At 47.0% G+C, this 20450-nt stretch overlaps 1 protein-coding gene across 2 annotated transcripts in view; it reads left to right on the top strand.

Moving 5' to 3' along the window:
• mau2 (MAU2 sister chromatid cohesion factor) overlaps positions 1 to 20450 on the top strand; it is a 60481-nt gene that overhangs the window by 23010 nt on the left and 17021 nt on the right. Inside the window, exons 7-12 of one of the 2 annotated variants that reach the window (XM_070860755.1) lie at positions 312 to 467; positions 3596 to 3742; positions 9221 to 9311; positions 12869 to 12972; positions 14281 to 14358; positions 16150 to 16215. In XM_070860755.1, the coding sequence (XP_070716856.1) occupies positions 312 to 467; positions 3596 to 3742; positions 9221 to 9311; positions 12869 to 12972; positions 14281 to 14358; positions 16150 to 16215 (642 nt within the window). The remainder of the gene's footprint in view (positions 1 to 311; positions 468 to 3595; positions 3743 to 9220; positions 9312 to 12868; positions 12973 to 14280; positions 14359 to 16149; positions 16216 to 20450) is intronic. The other variant, XM_070860756.1, reaches the window with a different exon arrangement.

Genomic DNA, 20450 nt, shown 5'->3' with positions numbered 1-20450 from the left:
TAGCCCGGCCACATCCAGAAGGTGCCAGCATCTTCGGGCGGATGAGCGCACGGAGGAAATGCCATCAAAAGGCGGATGCGCTGATCCTTGTATTGGCCAACAGCGTGGCGCAGCTGCCGTACAGAGCAAGTCGCTGAAAGAGCGACTCTGGACATTCCCAAACACAACACCAGGGTTCGTGTCCCTGCTTTATAGAGAGTCGCAGAGGTCAATCACCGGACATAGTCGATCGATGCTGACTGATTGTATATGATGGTGCAGGTTGTCGCTGTGATTTTTAAGCTTGCTGTGTTCTACCTGTTGGTTCCCAGCTGCTGCTGATGGAGCGGAAGCTGCAGGAAGTCCACCCTCTCCTGACTCTGTGCGGCCAGATTGTGGAGAACTGGCAGGGTAACCCCATACAGAAGGAGTCACTACGCGTCTTCTTCCTGGTCCTACAGGTCACGCACTACCTGGACGCAGGGCAGGTGAGCAAAGAAAAGTCCTTCAGACACCACAGAGAAAGCGGCGGCAACACAAGAGAAAGCACGATACACGAGCGGCATAAATAGGCCGGTGAAAGAAATAGTTTTGGGAGAAAAGAGGTCAGGGGGTTCGGAATAAAATCTGACCCATGCTCATCACTCTAAGGGTGTCCGAGTGTTGGTTCTGGCCTGATATTTACTTTGTACTGGACGCGTGCTGATCTAGCTGGGTCCTGGTGCGCGGGGCTTGTGCAGCTGGTGGGAACGCTGAAGGAGACTTGATTTGCAAAGTCCTGCTGGCTGGATCAGAAGAAAGACTCAACAGGCTGGTGGCTCTTTTCATTAGAACATTGAAGTTTGTGGGGCTACGTTCCCTCAGAGCTGGTGTCCGCTGGTCCCACGCAGCCCGGGACCCGCTTTTCAAATGTGAAAGTTCGCACATGCGTAAAACTTCGAATGGGCCACAAAGCCCGTTAAAGCCACTGAGCACCCCCAAAAACAGTAGTGGGAAAGTTGCTGAGGGGTGATCTAATAGAAGTGTTTCAAATTATGAAGGTGGTTTGTAGGTTACATGTAGAAAAGGTGTTTCCACTTGTGGGGCAGTCCCAAACGAGGAGCCATTAAGTCACTAATAAATCCAATGGGACATTCAGGAGAAACTTCCTTACCCAGAGAGTGGTGAGGATGTGGAACTTGCTGCCACAGGGCGGCGAACAGCAGAGATACATTTATGGGGAAGCTGGATCAGCACACGGGGGAGAAAGGATTAGACGGAGATGGTGATGTGGTGTGATGTACACAGGAGGGAAGAGGCCCCTGTGGAGCATAAACACCGGCACAGACCAGTGGTGTAGACACTTAAGTTTTCACGAGAACTGAGACGGTTCAGAGGTGGTCTGATGCAGGCCTTCAAGATTCTGAAGGATAATGCCATGTTAACTAATAATGGATTGTTTGCAGCGATCAGCAAGAGGGCACCACTGACCGCAAAGAGAATTAAATGGGAGGTTAGAGAAAAAATTATTTAAAAGCAGAGGATAATCAGAACAGGGAATTTTCTGCTACAAACCATCATAGAAGCAGAGTCCATGCGTACTATTGAAAGGGATCTAGGTAGTTACTTGAAAAAGAGAAATATTAAATGATAAGGGGAGCAGGATTAGATGATTTATGTGGAGTAAAGCATTGGAGCAGACTTGAGCTAAAGGACCTGTGGCTGTGTTGTGACATTCTCTGATTCTATAGCTGTGTCCAGGTCCGGGGCGCACTCAGACATATCCTGGCCCTTCAATATACTCGATATGTTTCAGGACAATTTGCAGCCTCAGTACAGCAGCCCTGCATTGAATAATCCTGGAAGCTGTGAAAAGCTCAGGGTCTGAGCAATAAGCAATCGCAGAAAATCATTTGCCTCACTCGTGGCTATCTTTTAACGGAAAATTGACAGCCATTTATGACGGTAGATATTGACACCAAACTATAAGCAGAGAAGTGTATGCCCTACACAAGAGATAAAGAAAGTCTTGCATTTTTATTGCAACTTTCTCAACCTCCGGGTGTCCCAAGTACTTCACAGCCAATGAAGTGTAGTCACTGCTGTAATGCAATGTGTAGTCACTGTTGTCCTATGGGGAGAGATTGAGCAGACTGGGCCGATATTCTCTAGAGTTTAGAAGAATGAGAGGTGATCTCATTGAAACATACAAAATTCTTACAGCGATTGACAGGGTAGATGCAGGGAGGGCGTTTCCCCCGGGCTGGGGAGTCTAGAACCAGGGGTCACAGTCTCAGGATAAGGGGTCGGCCATTTAGGTCTGAGATGAGGAAGAGGTGGTGAATCTTTGGAATTCTCTGCCCCAGAAGGCTGTGGAGGCTCAGTCTCTGAGTATATTCAAGGCTGGGATCAATAGATTTTTGGATATTAAGAGAATCAAGGGATATGGGGACAGTGCAGGAAAGTGGAGTTGAGGTCGAAGATCAGCCATGATCTGATTGAATGGCAGAGCAGGCTCGAGGGGCCGAATGGCCTACTCCTGTTCCTAATTTTTATGTTCTTATGAACCGCGGCAGCCAATTTGCGCAGAGCAAAGTCCCACAAACAGCAATGTGATTATGACCAGATAATTTTTTTGGTGTTACTGGTTGAGGAATGAATATTGGCCAGGAGACCGAGGAGAGCTTCCCTGCTGCTCTTCGAATAGCTGTGGGATCTTTTATGTCCGCCCGAGAGGGCAGAGGGGGCATCGGTTTAACCGTCTCTTCCGAAAGATGGCACCTCCGACAGTGCAGCACTCCCTCAGTACTGCCCTGGAAGTGTCAGCCTAGATTAAGTGCTCATGTCTCTGGACTGGGACTTGAAGCCCAAACCTGCAATTATGTAAGGTCTTGGTGAGCCCACGCATGGAGTACTGTGTACAATCTTGGGTCTACGTATCTAAGGAAGGATATACTTGACTGAGGCAGTGCAATGAAGGTTCACCAGACTGATTCCTGGGGTGGAGGGTCAGGATTGTCCTATGAGGAGAGATTGGGGAGCCTCGGCCTATATTATATAGAATTTAAAAGAAAGAGGTGATCTAATTGAAACTTATAAAATTCACAGGGTAGATCCTGGGAGGATATTTCCCCGGGCTGGGGAGTCTCAAACCAGAGGTCAGCCTCCGGATATGGGATCGGCCATTTAGGACTGGGATGAGGAGACATTTTTTCACTGAGGGTGGTGAATCTTTGGAATTCTCTGCCCCAGAGGGCTGTGGATGCTGAGTCTCTGAGTATATGCAAGACAGAGATTGAGAGATTGATGGATTTTTGGATACTAAGGGAATCTAGTGATGGGGTGGGAGGGTAGCCAGGTATGTAGAGTTAAGGTCGAAGACCAGCCATGATCGTATTGAATGGCGGAGCAGGCTTGAACAGCCGACTCCTGTTCCTAATCCTTATGTTCTTCTGACTGGGAGGTGGGAGTTAGATAGGTGTGAATGTACACCTATGTATCATTGCTTCATTAAGTAGTGTCTGAATGTACACCCATTTGTATAATAACTTCATAAAATGTGAATGTATTTTCTTAACTCAATTTTAAAATAAAAATGCAGCTTGAGAATAATGAATAATATCTGCATTGTTTGAAGGTGAAAAGTGTGAAGCCCTGCCTGAAGCAGCTGCAGCAATGTATTCAAACAATCTCGACGCTACACGATGACGAGATCCTGCCCACGAACCCCGCAGACCTTTTTCACTGGCTGCCGAAGGAGCATATGTGTGTGCTGGTTTATCTGGTGAGGAAGTGCGATACATTATATTTTTCAGGGTGCTGAGTGTGGGGTTGGGGGTGTGGGGTTGAAACTCTGTGACATACTGTTGCGCATCTAGAAGAGGGTGTGACGTTGTTCTTAAAAAAAAAACGCTAAATGTCAGTGGATTGTGTGTCGGCCTCTGAATCAGAAAGTCGTGGGTTCAAGTCCCACTCCGAGACTTGAGCGCAAAAGTCTAGCCTGAAACTCCAGTGAAGTCCTGAGGGAGCACCGCATTGTCGGAGGTACCGTTTTCGGATAAGAACATAAAAAATAGGAGCAGGAGTAGGACATACAGCCCCTCAAGCCTGCTCCGCCATTCAATAAGATCATGGCTGATCTGATCTTGGCCTCAACTCCACTTCCCTGCCCGCTCCCCATAACCCCATGAGACTTTAAACCGAGGCCTCGTCTGCCCCCTCAGGCGGACGTAAAAGATCCCACGGAGCTATTTTGAAGAAGAGCAGGGGAGTTCTCCCTGGTGTCCTGGGGCCAATATTTATCCCTCAACCAACTTCACTGAAACAGATTATCTGGTGATTATCACGTTGCTGTTTGTGGGAGCTTGCTGTGCGCAAATTGTCACCTGCCTTTCCTACATTCCGAAAGTGACCATACATCAAAAAGTACTTCATTAGCTGTCAGTTGGTTTTGTAATTCTCCATCCCAGAGGCCCATGGACGCTTGGTCGTTGAGTATATTCAAGGTTGAAATCGATAGATTTTTAGGATATCAAGGGATACGGGGTAGTGCAGGAATGGCAGGACAGGCTCGAAGGACTGAATGGCCCATTCCTGCTCCTAGTTCTTGCGTTATGTAACATGCTTTGGGGCACCCTGTGGTTGTGAAAGTCGCTCTATAAATGCAAGTCTTATTTGAACAAAAGGCAGCTAGCTCTGCATGGGACCCTGGTGGCTCAGTTAGTGAGCGCATTGCTTGGAGTTAGCTGAGCCATTCCGAGCAGGCATGTCCCAGGTTCCACCTCCAGTCTGTCATCTCTGCTGAGGTTCTACGATTTGCCTCAGTGCTCCCAGGCTAGGTAAGGCAGAGGATCATCCCGGATTCCTGCTCCTGATCACTATCCAGCGACTGAGGACAGGATCAGGGTTTGAACATAAACCTTTCCTTCCGCTTACAATTAAATAGCCCGATGATATTCACTGGCTCGGCTCACACCTGAACAGCAATTGGCATGTATCATCATAGGCAGTCCCTCGAAATCGAGAAAGACATGCTTCCACTCTAAAAGTGAGTTCTCAGGTTGTGAATGTTTAAAAGGATCCACATTTACAAGGTGACTGAACAGTCCAATACAGGAATTACAGTCTCTGTCACAGGTGGGACAGACAGTGGTTGAGGGAAAGGGAGAGTGGGACAGGTTTGCCGCACGCTCCTTCCGCTGCCTGCGCTTGGTTTCTGCATGCTCTCGGCGATGAGACTCGAGGTGCTCAGCGCCCTCCCGGATGCTCTTCCTCCACTTAGGGCGGTCTTTGGCCAGGGGCTCCCAGGTGTCGGTGGGGATGTCGCACTTTATCAAGGAGGCTTTGAGGGTGTCCTTGTAACGTTTCCTCTGCCCACCTGGGGCTCGCTTGCTGTGTAGGAGCTCCAAGTAGAGCGCTTGCTTTGGGAGTCTCGTGTTGGGCATGCGGACAATGTGGCCCACTTTATATAGTGCCTTTAACATAGGAAAACATCACAAGGCACTTCACAGAAGCGTAATCAGACAAGAATTGAATAGCTATTGGGTATAAGGGGCTCCTGGAAAAAGCGGGAGATGTCACTGGGGATCGGAATGCTTTCCCACTTTCGGTATGTGCTACCTGAAGAAGCCCCGGTTCGGGTGGAGCGTAAACTCCCTCTGCTCCCCCTCAACAAGCGCTCGGCATCCAGGTACATGTGCAGCTCCTGCCCTGCCCCAAAATGTGCTTTAACTGCAAGTTAGTCGAGCACCCCCTTGTCGCTCTGCTTTTGATTTCTCACACCAGCTGCATGAGTGCAAATGTCGGTTCGTGCCAAATGATTGCCATTTCATCTTCAAGCGTCAATCTCTTTGCACTTGTAACGGAAGCCAGATCCAGGTGCAACAGATGAAAGAATGCTGTTCTGTCTCACTTCGCCACCTAGTGTGCAAAAATATATTTTAAAATTAAATCAGGAAGAAGGTTAGAAACAATATCGCTTCAACAAAATTCCATCAGTCACCAATCGGGTCTTGGTTACTTTTACCAGAGACCACCAGATGCTGAGGCTCCAACACGTTCACCCAGAGAGCAGGATGTGGGTTGGTGCTGGTATAGTCCCAGCTTGGCCATGCTTTCAGGGAGAGGCTCTGAATGACAGATGTTTAAAATCATGAAGGGGTTAGATCGAGTAAATAAGGAGCCACTGTTTCACTGGCAGGGGTGTTGGTCACCAGAGGGCACAGATTCACGGTGATTGGCAAATGAGTGGTTAAGATTTGGAATGCACCCCCTAACATGGTGGGGAATATTGTCTCAGTAATATGCTTCCGAAGGGAATTGGCTAAATACTTGAAGGAGAGAAAAAATGGGCGCATACGAAGAACGGGAGGGGGGAGGGGGTTGCGAGGAAGTGCTCTTTGAAAGAGCTGGCACACATTCGATGGGCCATGAAGGGGACGCTAATGAGGCTGCAGGGTGACTTGGACAGGTTAGGTGAGTGGGCAAATGCATGGCAGATGCAGTATAATGTGGATAAATGTGAGGTTATCCACTTTGGGGACAAAAACACAAAGGCAGAATATTATCTGAATGGCAGCAGATTAGGAAAAGGAGAGATGCAACGAGACCTGTGTGTCATGATTCCTCAGTCATTAAAAGTTGGCATGCAGGTACAGCAGGCGATGAAGAAGGCAAATGGTATGTTGGCCTTCATAGCTAGGGGATTTGAGTATAGGAGCAGGGAGGTCTTACTGCAGTTGTACAGGGCCTTGGTGAGGCCTCACCTGGAATATTGTGTTCAGTTTTGGTCTCATAATCTGAGGAAGGACATTCTTGCTATTGAGGGAGTACAGCGAAGGTTCACCAGACTGATTCCCGGGATGGCAGGACTGTCATATGAGGAGAGCCTGGATCAACTGGGCCTTTATACACTGGAGTTTAGAAGAATAAGAGGGGATCCCATAGAAACATATAAGATTCTGACGGGACTGGACAGGTTAGATGCGGGTAGAATGTTCCCGATGTTGGGGAAGTCCAGAACCAGGGGACATAGTCTAAGGATAAGCGGTGTCATTTAGGACTGAGATGAGGAGAAACTTCTTCACTCAGAGAGTTGTTAACCTGTGGAATTCCCTGCCGCAGAGAGTTGTTGAGGCCAGTTCATTGGATATATTCAAGAGGGAGTTAGATGTGGCCCTTACGGCTAAAGGGATCAAGGGGTATGGAGAGAAAGCAGGAAAGGGGTACTGAGGGAATGATCAACCATGATCTTATTGAATGGTGGTGCAGGCTCGAAGGGCCAAATGGCCTACTCCTGCACCTATTTTCTATGTTTCTATGTTTCTCTGCTGTACTATTCTAAGCCAGGGAGGGAAATTCGTTTTGAACCAGTTCATGTGGCAGTTGGCAGCAGGGACCTGTCTGTACTTGAAGCTGTGCAATTGAGAGAACGGAAAGGATGTACCTCGATCCGTTTATCTCTTGAGCGTGCCGACCCTCGCTGGGCGTGGGGGGCCTCGCTGGGTGTGAGGGTTTCTGGGCGTTGGGGTCTCGCTGGGCCTCTCCGGGCGTGGGGGGGCCACGCCAGGTGTGGGGGTCTTTGGGCGTGTGGGGGTCTCGCTGGTGCCAGTTGCTCTCCAGCTTTGCCCAAAATACCCATTCTTCTGTCGCGAGACCAGACAGTGAGTGCGGGCAAGCAGTACAACTTGAGTCGGAGGTGGGAGTGCTGCCACTGAGCCATGGCTGGCAGAGGTGAGGTGGATCAATATGTGAAGGGGAAACATTTGCTGGGCTATAGGAAAAGGGCAGAGGAAGGGGGCTAATTGAATCGCTCTTTGGACATGATGGGCCAATCAGCCTCCGAATGTGCAGTATCATTCGATGTGGAATTGCAGCCAAGTCCAATCCTGTTCACGCTCCGGCCTTCACACGTGTGTGCACACTTTCCAGCAGCGATAGCTGGATTGGGGATCAGGAGTCGGAACGCTGGCTGAATTTATCTTTCCCGTTGGTAACTGAGCCCAATCATAACGCCTTAACTGATCTCCAGCTGCGATCAGCTGACTCGATTCAGAGCCGTGATTGGACCGGGGCTTTCCTGGTCTATACGGCACCGCAGCACCTGTTTCTGCATTTCACCGCTGGCCGCTGGGTATGGAAAGGATCTTTCCGAGCGGGAAAGGCACTTTATTTTTCCCAATTTAAAAAGAAATTACCACATCAGTCAGTGTTGCATTCCCTGGAATTCAGAGGGTTGCGGGGTGATTTGATCGAAGTTTTCAAGGTATTAAAGGGAAGTGAGAGGGTAGACAGAGAGACACTATTTCTGCTGGTTGGGGAGTCTGGGACTGGGGGCATAGTCTAAACATAAGAGCCAGACCTTTCAGGAGTAAAGTCAGGAAACACTTCCTTCCATATGCACGGGGCGGTAGAAGGTTGGAGCTCTGTTCCACAAATTTCAATTGATGCTAAATCAAAGAAATTAAGGGATATGGGCCAAATGCGAGTATGCAGAATAAGGTCGCAGATCAGCCATTGGCGGAACAGGCTCGAGGGGCTGAATGGCCGACTCCTGTTCCTATGTTCCAGTCTTAAATTCATTGAATTTTAAAGAATGCATTTATACAGCGCTTTCCACAACAGGACATCCCAAAGTGCTTTATAGCCAATGCAGTAGTTTTTGGAGTGTAGTCACTGTTGTAATGCACAAAACGCGGCAGCCAATTTGCACACAGCAAGCTCCCACAAACAGCAACGTGATTATCTGTTTTTTGGTGATGTTGGTTGAAGAATTAATATTAGCCAAGACAGAAGGAGGCCAGCTCTCTGGCCTGTCCACTTAGCGAGCGAGCTCCCCCTCCCCAGCTCTTTTCCCATACCCTTTTAATATTTTTCTCAAATATCTATCCATTTTGAAAGATGTTGTGAATTTTGCTTTCACCGCTGTTTCTGGCTGGCTTTTCAAAACTTTGCATTTCACAATGTTTTACAGCTCTCCGCGTTCCCTTGTTAATTTTGAGTTAGATTCACCATTTTTTGTTGAGGGGGTACTGAGAAAATTGGTGACAATTTAAGCTCCTTTCTTCCCCACCCCCCAGCCCTGGTATGTTAACGTATTACAATCCCCTTGTCACGTTGGCGTGTCTCCAATAACTTTCAGTACTGTGAGCTTGATATCTTTGCTTCTGTTCTGCGGTGAGGTTGCAGAGTCCTGTTTCGAGGTTCTGCTGCTGAATGTCGGGATGATGTGCGTCTGGCTGATACAGAGCTTCTTGTGTTGCAGGTGACGGTGATGCACTCCATGCAAGCTGGATACCTAGAGAAAGCCCAGAAATACACAGATAAAGCACTCATGCAGCTAGAAAAATTAAAAAGTAAGTCATGTGGAACTGCTATTTTTAGTTATGAGTCCTCAGTCAGATTTCGGTGAAGGTCGGGTGTATGGATTGATTACACTCTCCACTTGAGCCGCGGATTCTGTCCTCCAAACTTGGATCAGGCATTTTTATTAATTTGTTCATGGGATGTGGATGTCACTGGCAAGGCCAGCTTTTATTGCCCATCCCCAATTGCCCGTGAAGGAGGTGTTGCCAGCTTGAATTGTTGCAGTCTGTGTGCTATATACTTCCATAGTAATACTTCCTTGTAGCGGTGTGGTACACTTCAGAGGGCATAGAAAATAGCTGCAGGAGTAGGCCATTCGGCCCTTCGAGCCTGCACCACCATTCAATAAGATCATGGCTGATCATTCACCTCAGTACCCCTTTCCTGCTTTCTCTCCATACCCCTTGATCCCTTTAGCCGTAAGAGCCATATCTAACTCCCTCTTGAATATATCCAATGAATTGGCATCAACAACTCTCGGCGGCAGGGAATTCCACAGGTTAACAACTCTCTGAGTGAAGAAGATTCTCCTCATCTCAGTCCTAAATGGCTTACCCTTTATCCTTAGACGATGTCCCCTGGTTCTGGACTTCCCCAACATCGGGAACATTCTTCCTGCATCTAACCTGTCCAGTCCCGTCAGAATCGTCAGAATTTTATACGTTTCTATGTGATCCCCTCTCATACTTCTAAACGCCAATGAATACAGGCCCAGTCGATCCAGTCTCTCCTCATATGTCAGTCCTGCCATCCCGGGAATCAGTCTGGTGAACCTTCGCTGCACTCCCTCAATAGCAAGAACGTCCTTCCTCAGATTAGGAGACCAAAACTGAACACAATATTCCAGGTGAGGCCTCACCAAGGCCCTGTACAACTGCAGTAAGACCTCCCTGCTCCTATATTCAAATCCCCTAGCTATGAAGGCCAACATACCATTTGCTGCCTTCACCGCCTGCTGTACCTGCATGCCAATTTTCAATGACTGATGTACCATGACACCCAGGTCTTGTTGCACCTCCCCTTTTCCTAATCTGTCACCATTCAGATAATATTCTGCCTTCGTGTTTTTGCCCCCAAATTGGATAACCTCACATTTATCCACATTATACTTCATCTGCCATGCATTTGCCCACTCATCTAACCTGTCCAAGTCACCCTGCAGCCTCTTAGCATCCTCCTCACAGCTCACACCGCCACCCAGCTTAGTGTCATCCACAAACTTGAAGATGTTACACTCAATTCCTTTATCGAAATCATTATTGTATATTGTAAATAGCTAGGGTCCCAGCACTGAGCCCTGCGGCACCCCACTAGTCACTGCCTGCCTTTCTGAAAAGGACCCGTTTATCCCCAGTCTCTGCTTCCTGTCTGCCAACCAGTTCTCTATCCATGTCAGTACATTACCCCCAATACCATGTGCTTTAATTTTGCACACCAATCTCTTGTGTGGGACCTTGTCAAAAGCTTTTTGAAAGTCCAAATACACCACATCCACTGGTTCTCCCTTGTCCACTCTACTAGTTACATCCTCAAAAAATTCTAGAAGATTTGTCGAGCATGATTTCCCTTTCATAATCCATGCAGACTTGGACCGATCCCATCACTGCTTTCCAAATGCGCTTCTATTTCATCTTTAATAATTGATTCCAACATTTTCCCCACCACTGATGTCAGGCTATAACTGGTCTATAATTACCCGTTTTCTCTCCCTCCTTTTTTAAAAAGTGGTGTTACATTAGCTACCCTCCAGTCCATAGGAATTGATCCAGAGTCGATAGACTGTTGGAAAATGATCACCAATGCATCCATTATTTCTAGGGCCTCTTCCTTAAGTACTCTGGGATGCAGACTATCAGGCCCCGGGGATTTATCGGCCTTCAATCCCGTCAATTTCCCGCCTAATAAGGATTTCCTTCAGTTCCTCCTTCTCACTAGACCCTCAGTCCCCTAGTATTTCCGGAAGGTTATTTGTGTCTTCCTTCGTGAAGACGGAGCCAAAGTATTTGTTCAGCTGGTCTGCCATTTCTTTGTTCCCCATTATAAATTCACCTGATTCTGACTGCAAGGGACCTATGTTTGTCTTCACTAATCTTTTTCTCTTCACATATCTATAGAAGCTTTTGTAATCAGTTTTTATGTTCCCAGCAAGCACCCCCTCATACTCTATTTCCCCCCTCCTAATTAAACCCTTTGTCCTCCTCTGCTGAATTCCAAATTTCTCCCAGTCCTCAGGTTTGCTGCTTTTTCTGGCCAATTTATATGCCTCTTCCTTGGATCTAACACTATTCTTAATTTCCCTTGTTAGCCACGGTTGAGCCACCTTCCCCGTTTTACTTTTACTCCAAACAGGAATGTACTATTGTTGAAGTTCATCCATGTGATCTTTAAATGTTTGCCATTGCCTATCCACCGTCAACCCTTTAAGTTGCCAATCTATTCTAGCCAATTCACGTCTCATACCATCGAAGTTACCTTTCCTTAAGATCAGGACCCTCGTCTCTGAATTAACTGTGTCACTCTCCATCTTAATAAAGAATTCTACCATATTATGGTCACTCTTCCCCAAGGTGCCTCGCACAACAAGATAGCTAATTAGTCCTTTCTCATTACACATCACCCAGTCTAGGATGGCCAGCCCTCTCGTTGGTTCCTCGACATATTGGTCTAGAAAACCATCCCTAATACACTCCAGGAAATCCTCCTCCACCGTATTGCTACCAGTTTGGTTAGCCCAATCTATATGTAGATTACTGGAGTACAGTACTGTCACTGTATAACACTGGGGTACAATACTGGTGGGTACAGGTCTGTCACTGTATAACACTGGGGTACAGGTCTGTCACTATATAACACTGGGGTACAGGTCTGTCACTATATAACACTGGGGTACAGTACTGGTGGATACAGGTCTGTCACTGTATAACACTGGGGTACAGTACTGGTGGGTACAGGTCTGTTGCTGTCTAACGCTGGAGTACAAAACTGGTGGATACAGGTCTGTCACTGTATAACACTGGGGTACAGGTCTGTCACTGTATAACACTGGGGTCCAGTACTGGTGGATACAGGTCTGTCACTGTATAACACTGGGGTACAGGTCTGTCACTGTATAACACTGGGGTCCAGTACTGGTGGATACAGGTCAGTCACTGTATAACACTGGAGTACAAAACTGGTGGGTACAGGTCTGTCACTGTATAACACTGGGGTACAGGTCTGTCACTGTATAGCACTGGGGTACAGGTCTGTTGCTGTCTAACACTGGAGTACAAAACCGGTGGGTACAGGTCTGTCACTGTATAACACTGGGGTACAGGTCTGTCATTACCACTGGGCCTGTATGGCTCAGTATGTTACCTTTACCAACTAAGCCATTACTTAAAACAAAGTGTCCAATTAATCAGCTTGTGATTGCTGTTTAAGTGTAAATTCTCTAAGGATTTCTTGAAGCCAGTCAATCGATGGTTTGGTTTTGAAGCTTTACATTATAAGCTGAGTTTGATGTATCGAATTAATAATATTAATTATAATTCTCTCACCCTCACAGTGCTGGACTGCAGCCCGATCCTCTCCTCATTTCAAGTCATGTTACTGGAGCATATCATAATGTGTCGACTTGTAACAGGCCACAAAGCCACGGCCCTGCAAGAGGTTTGTATTTGGAGTCACAGCCTGGGCTATGTCAGAATGTACTTCAAAGACAGGTGGTTCTCGTTGGTGGGGTCGGCACAGTCTGGACTTTGAGTTGACATCTTACCCAGTCTGATTGGATGAAGGTCTCATCTGCTGGCTCTCACAACAAAACAGCAGTTATATAACGCCTTTAACGTAAAACGTTCCAACGCGCTTCACAGGAGCGTTGTAAAACATAATTTTGACACCGAGCCCCATATGGTGATATTAGGACAGGTAACCAAAGGCTTGGTCAAAGAGGGAGGTTTTAAGGAGCATCTTAAAGGAGGAGAGAGAGGGGGAGAGGTTTAAGGAGGGAATTCCAGAGCTTAAGGCCCAGGCAGCTGAAGGTATGGCCAATGGTGGAATGATGGAAATCAGAGGACGCCTAACAGTCTTGCGTGAATGAGTTCTGTCTGCTTGCCAAATCCATGAAATATTTTACAGGTGCACCTTAGTTTTGGCTGTGCAAAGATCACACTTTTCTCTCTTCCAAGCTTCATTTTTATTCACCCAATCTCTTGTTCCTTCAATCACATTCTTTACCTTTCCACTTTCTCGCCCCCCCCCCCCACCCTGAACCTTGGAATCTCCCATTGACACATAAGGCTAGGGCTGTTTTCTACAGAAAAGAGAAAGCCAAGGGGTGACCTGATAGATTAAGATTATGAAAGGGTTCGATAGGGTAGACATAGAGAAGATGTTTCCACTTGTGGAGGGAGACCAGAACTAGGGGCTATCAATATAAGACAGTCACTAATAAATCCAATCAGGAATTCAGGAGAAACTTCTTTACCCAGAGAGTGGTGAGAATGTGGAACTCGCTGCCACAGGGAGGGGTTGAGGTGAATAGTATCGATGCATTTAAGGGGAGGCTGGACAAAGTATATGAGGGAGAAGGGAATCGAGGGTTATGCTGATAGATTTAGATGGGTAAAGGCAGGAGGAGGCTCGCGTGGAGCATAAACGCCGGCACGGACTGTTCTGTTTCTGTGCCGTATTTCCGATGTAATCCTGTGTGAATGCATTTAAGAGAAAGCTAGGTGAGTATGTGAGGGAGAGAGGAATAGAAGGATATGGTGATGGGGTGAGATGGAGAGGGTTGGGGGGGGGGGGCTGGTGTGGAGCATAAACCCCGGCACGGACCCGCTGGGCCCAATGGCCTGTTTCTGGGCCGTCGATTCGCTGTAACAACCCAAGCAGCTGATACTCAGCCCGTTTTAGTGGTAGTACTGGGTGTAGATTCTGCCATGTGGTTTACTTCACTTCTGTTCTTTATCTTGTCAGATTTCTCAGGTCTGTCAGCTGTGTCAGCAGTCTCCCAGGTTGTTTTCGAACCACGCTGCCCAGCTCCACACATTACTGGTGAGTAATGAAACAGTGCAATAGTTCCTATTCGACATGGTCCTTTTATATAGCAGGTTCTCTCTCCTTTCCTCCGACACCTTTCCCCCTTCCCCAGCACTACCTGTGCTAGAGGAATCACTTCACAGCTGTACAGTGAGTGCTGGCAGGCTGCTCGACCATGTTGGGAATCACAGCTGATCCTGTACCCAATACCCCTTCCACACCCCCTTTCCAGGTGGGAATCACCAGATTGCGATCCAGAGCAGCACCCCCTGGTTGACTTTCCTCTCTCTAGACCATGGACTGATTGTCACGTCCAATCTTCCCTGTAATTCTTTTCTGGCGCTGCGTGGCCCATTCAAAATACCGTGCATGCGCAATCTTTGCATTGAAAAGCCGGCTGCATAGGGTCCCTGGAGTGCAGCTTGCAGGGAACACGAGTCATGTCCCACTTGAAATTGGCCAGTTCCAAACCAACCCAGAGAGACGCCTGCACTCGTCTGGTTTGTGCTGGGTCAGCTGGGTGTATGCAGCAACTGACCGGCTCGGGGAGCAGGTCAGTGCGCTGGCCAGCGGAAGGCTCTGCTGCTTTTTAGGGGCTTGGAATTTAAATCCCAGTCTCTGGCTGCTATCCAAATGCAGGCGGTTGGTGAGTTGGCTGCTCAGTCCGGTCTCTCTGGTCGAAGGGAATTACATCGCAGAGAGAAGAAAACAACCAGCGTGGTCACGCAGTTCGCTGAAATGCTTGGAAGAACTGCGACATATGGAATGGATTCCTTACAGAGGACCCCACAGTACAACCTGAAGGATCAAACCTTCCTCACAAACAGTGGACAACCATCGACCGCCTCAGAACCGGTCACGGTCGATGCTGTCATCGTGCGACTGTGAAGCTCCGGATCAGACCCTGGAGCACATCATTGAGCACTGCCTCCAGGACATTCGCAGCCTGCAAGGTATCCACGCTGTTACACCGGAAGCTTTGGCCTGGATTCCGACTTGGATATTGACGTTTGATTTGCTTTGCTACCACTGTACGAAAGAAAAATAGGAGTTCGCTGGTGGTTGCACTTTGACCCACCTCTGCAACATTCTCTGGGATGGTGTCGTCGCAGGATGAATCAGCTGGGAATGCTCAGACACTCCATTACGGGCAGGAGGAGCGGGGCGGGGTGGTCTGTTGGAGAGTGCATGAGGCCATGGGAGGTCGTTGCTGGAACTTCAGTACTATTCACCCTGCCCCCTGCCCAGTGTTTGTGTATCCAGGAATCACTGAGCACAGCTTTGCATGAGAACTGCTCACATTACCTCCAGATGCATCCTGTTACATAGAAAATAGGTGCAGGAGTAGGCCATTCGGCCCTTCGATCCTGCACCACCATTCAATATGATCATGGCTGATCATTCACCTCAGTACCCCTTTCCCACTTTCTCTCCATACCCCTTCATCCCTTTAGCCGTAAGGGCCACATCTAACTCCCAGCGAGCCAAGCAAGTATCAGCTCCCTCTCTTCATAGATTAAAAGGCAGTGCTTCTGGAGCTATTCCTGTTGTCGTGGAGATGCATTTGATAGTAATTGTATTATACTTTGCTGTTCCGTAATATTATTGCACCTGGGATCTTGGAATTATTGTTTATTCTGCAGTGTTTTTGCTGATTTGTCCCTTTCTCTCCGCGCCCTCCACACCCCCTCCCCCCTTCACTGGGAAAATCTGACGCGTGCAGGAGTTTCCGCAGGTTAAACACATCTGTTAGCAAACCATTCTGGCTGTTATTCCCTATGTTAACTATTCACTTTCCTCCCGCAGGGTCTGTATTGCATCTCCGTAAACTGCATGGACAACGCAGAGGCACAGTTCACAACAGCACTTCGGGTAGCAGTTTCTATATACTTTATTTAGCAAACTGTAACAATTGTCACCTTGTGATCTGGTACTGTGTAATGAGACAGGATTAATAAATGATCTCCTGGTAAACGATCTTCTAGGAATGACATGGTTGAATTTCAAAATCAGTTGGAGGGCGAGAAAGTTGGATCTCAAACCAGTGTCCTAAGCTTAAACAAAGGAGACTACAAAGGTATGAAGGCAGAGTTGGCTAAAGTGGACCGGGAAATAGACTAAAGTATGGCACGGTTGATGAGCGATGGCAGACATTTAAGAAGATATTTCATAACTCTCAACAAAAATATATCCCAATGAGAAGGAAAGACTAAGAGAAGGGGTAAACATCCGTGGCTAACTAAGGAAATAAGGAATGGAATCAAATTGAAAACAAGGGCATACAATGTGGCCAAGACTAGTGGGAGGTCAGAGGATTGGGAAACTATTAAAAGCCAGCAAAGAATGACTAAAAAAATAATAGAGGGGGAAGATAGATTATGAAAGCAAACTAGCACGAAATATAAAAACAGATAGTAAGAGTTTCTACAGGTACATAAAAAGGAAAAGAGTGGCTAAAGTAAATGTTGGTCCCCTAGAGGATGAGACTGGGGAATTAATAATAGAGAACAGGGAAATGGCAGAGACATTGAACAAATATTTTGTATTGGTCTTCACGGTAGAAGACACTAAAACCATCCCAATAGTGGATAATCAAGGGCTCTAGGGAGGGAGGAACTTAATACAATCACTATCACTAAAGAAGTAGTACTCGGTAAAATAATGGGACTAAAGATGGACAAGTCCCCAGGACCCTGATGGCTTACATCCTAGGGTCTTAAAAGAAGTGGCTACAGAGATAGTGGATGCATTAATCTACCAAAATTCCCTGGATTCTCGGGCGGTCCCAGCGGATTGGAAAACAGCAAATGTAACGCCCCTATTTCAAAAAAGGAGGCAGACAGAAAGCAGGAAACTATAGACCAGTTAGCCTAACATCTGTCATTGGGAAAATGCTGGAGTCCATTATCAAGAATGCAGTAGCGGGACATTTGGAAAATCAGGATTCAATCAAGCAGAGTCAAAATGATTTTATGAAAGGGAAATCATGTTTGACAAATTTGCTGGAGTTTTTTGAGGATGCAATGAGCAGGGTGGATAAGGGGGAACCAGTGGATGTGGTGTATTTGGATTTCTAGAAGGCATTCGATAAGGTGCCACATAAAAGGTTACTGCACAAGATAAAAGTTCACGGGGTTGGGGGTAATATATTAGCATGGATAGAGAATTGGCTAACTAACAGAAAACAGAGAGTCAGGATAAATGGGACATTTTCTAGTTGGCAAACAGTAAGTAGCTGGGGCCTCAACTATTTATAATCTATATTAAAGTAAGTATGCAGGTACAGCAATTAATCAGGAAGGCAAATCGAATGTTGGCCTTTATTACAAAGATAGAGTATAAAAGCAGGGAAGTCCTGCTACAACAGTACAGGGTATTGGTGAGGCCACACCTGGAGTACTACATACAGTTTTGGTTTCCATATTTAAGGAAGAACATACTTGCATTGGAGGCTGTTCAGAGAAGGTTCACTAGGTTAATTCTGGCGATGAGGGGGTTGACTTATGAGGAAAGATTGAGGAGGTTGGACCTCTACTCATTGGAGTTCAGAAGAATGAGAGATGATCTTAATCGAAACATATAGGATAATGAAGGGGCTCGACAAGGTGGATGCAGAGAGGATATTTCCACTCATAGGGGAAACTAAAACTAGGGGACATAGTCCAGAATAAGGGGCCGCCTATTTAAAACTGATGAGAAATTTCTTCTCTCAGAGGGTTGTAAATCTGTGGAATTCTCTGCCCCAGAGAGCTGTGGAGGCTGGGTCATTGAATATATTTAAGGTGGAGATCGACAGATTTTTGAGCGATAAGGGAGTAAAGGGTTATGGGGAGTGGGCAGGGAAGTGGAGCTGAGCCCAGGATCAGATCAGCCATGATCGTATTGAATGGTGGAGCAGGCTCGAGGGGCCGAATGGCTGACTCCTGCTCCTGTTTCTTATGTCTGTGGAACAAACCTGGATAGGAGGCTGATTGGGGCAGGTCAGGAGGTAAGACCGTGGCTGCAACTCTGGTGTCCGCCGTGGCTCAGTGGGTAACACTCTCAGCTCTCAGTCACAAGGTTGTGGGTTCAAGTCCCCCACTCCAGAGACTTTGAGCCTATAATCCAGGCTGACACTCAAATGCAGTGCTGCGGGAGTTCTGCACTGCCGAGGGAGCCTTCTTTCGGATCAGACGTTAAGCCATGGCTCTCTCAGGTGGAGGTAAAAGATGCCACAGGTGCTATTTCAAAGAAGAGCAGGGGAATTGTGTCCTGGGGGCCGATATTTATCCCTCAATCAACATCACAAACAGATTATCCAGTCATTATCACATTGCTGTGTGGGAGCTTGCTGTGTGCAAATTGGCTGCCGCGTTTCCCACATTACAACAGTGACTACATTTCAAAAGTACTTCATTGGCTGTAAAGTGCTTTGGGTCATCCTGAGGATGTGAAGGGCGCTATTTGAATGCTAAGGAGGAAATTCAGGGGATTGTGCTGGCAGTGAGCATCTGGCATTGTAATGCTGTCGCCCTTTCTCCGACCCACACCCTTTGCTAAGGCTTCACATTTGCAACAAATTTGCTGCTCTGATGTATGCTTTGCGCGTAATTAAAATGTAATTGTAAACTTCAGCTTTTATCATCGTGACACTCTGCTGACTTTTCTGTTATTTTTTTAAAAACACATTGTGCCCAAGTTTCCACACGATAAAAAACGGGCGCCCCTCCGAGCTGGACGCCCGTTTTTCGCGCCTAAAACGGCGCCTAAAAAAAACTCGTGATTCTGGAGCGCCCTGCAGCTCAATGTCTGTTTGGCGCGGCGCCCAGGGGGGGCGGAGCCTACCACTCGCGCCGATTTTGTAAGTGGGAGGGGGTGGGTACCATTTAAATTAGTTTTTTTCCTGCCGGCAACGCTGCGCGTGCGCGTTGGAGCGTTCGCACATGCTCAGTGTGAAAAAACATTGGCACTCGGCCATTTTTGTAGTTCTTTGTAGCTGTTTAATTTTTGAACATTTTTTTAATAAAAGCACATTGCCATCAGCACTGAGGCTACCCTTCTCACTGTCTCCTTCACCCCCCCCCCCCCCCCCCGCGGGAAGAACGGGCACCCCCCCCCTCACGGGAAAGAACGGGTGCCTCAGGCTGACTGCAGAATTCTCCCTGGCTGAAGCACTTTTCTTTTCTTTGCTTATAAATGTTTATTCAAGTTGGATTTATTTGTATAAGTATAAATAAGGATTTATTGTAGAATTTAATGACTTCCCTTCCTCCCCCACCTCGTTCTGGACGCCTAATTTGTAACCTGCGCCTGATTTTTTAATGTGTAGAACAGGTTTTTTCAGTTCTACAAAAATCTTCACTTGCTCCATTCTAATTTAGTTTGGAGTACGTTTTCACTGTAAAAACTTTGAAATCAGGCGTCAGTGGCCGGACACGCCCCCTTTTTGAAGAAAAAAATTCTGTTCCAAAGTGAAACTGTTCTAACTGACTAGAACTGCAGAAAAAAAAATGTGGAGAATTGCGATTTCTAAGATAGTCCGTTCTCCACCAGTTGCTCCTAAAAGTCAGGCGCAAATCATGTGGAAACTTGGGCCCTTTGTGTCTAGTTTACATTTTTAGTAGTTTTCAGAAATTTCACTGAGAAACCAGGCTCCTTGAACCCTAACCATGCCTGCTACACGATAGGAACTTGAGTATCGGGGGTGCTGGGCTGAAGTGACTTTCGTGTGCTGTTTCTCTGTTTTGAGTTCCAATTTGAAGGCTGTAACCGATGGCAGAATGAGGAGGGAGACCCAACATCTGATCTCTAGACTGATTTATAAAAACAAAAATGGGTCATTCTTGTCTTTGCTACAAAGCAGTTTGAGCACTCCATGACGTGGATGGGAGACACCTCTGGAATCAGAGCAATATAATAGCGCTGCTACATTATATTGCTGATTCACTGGGGAATGGTGGCATGATGGTTTTGGGGTTGAATGAGCTGGGTATCTTTTTGTTGCCTGATGAAGTTGCAGATCTTTGAGTTTCCATTTAGGGGCCAAATCATAATCACCGTCAAGCAGCAGCAGGATTATTGCTCCTTAAAATATATCAATCTTCCCTCAACCCTCATGGTAGGTGTTC

This window comes from Pristiophorus japonicus, chromosome 18 (assembly GCF_044704955.1).
Source record: "Pristiophorus japonicus isolate sPriJap1 chromosome 18, sPriJap1.hap1, whole genome shotgun sequence".
Classification (NCBI taxonomy): domain Eukaryota; kingdom Metazoa; phylum Chordata; class Chondrichthyes; family Pristiophoridae; genus Pristiophorus; species Pristiophorus japonicus.
This window is presented reverse-complemented; position numbering and strand designations above follow the sequence as displayed.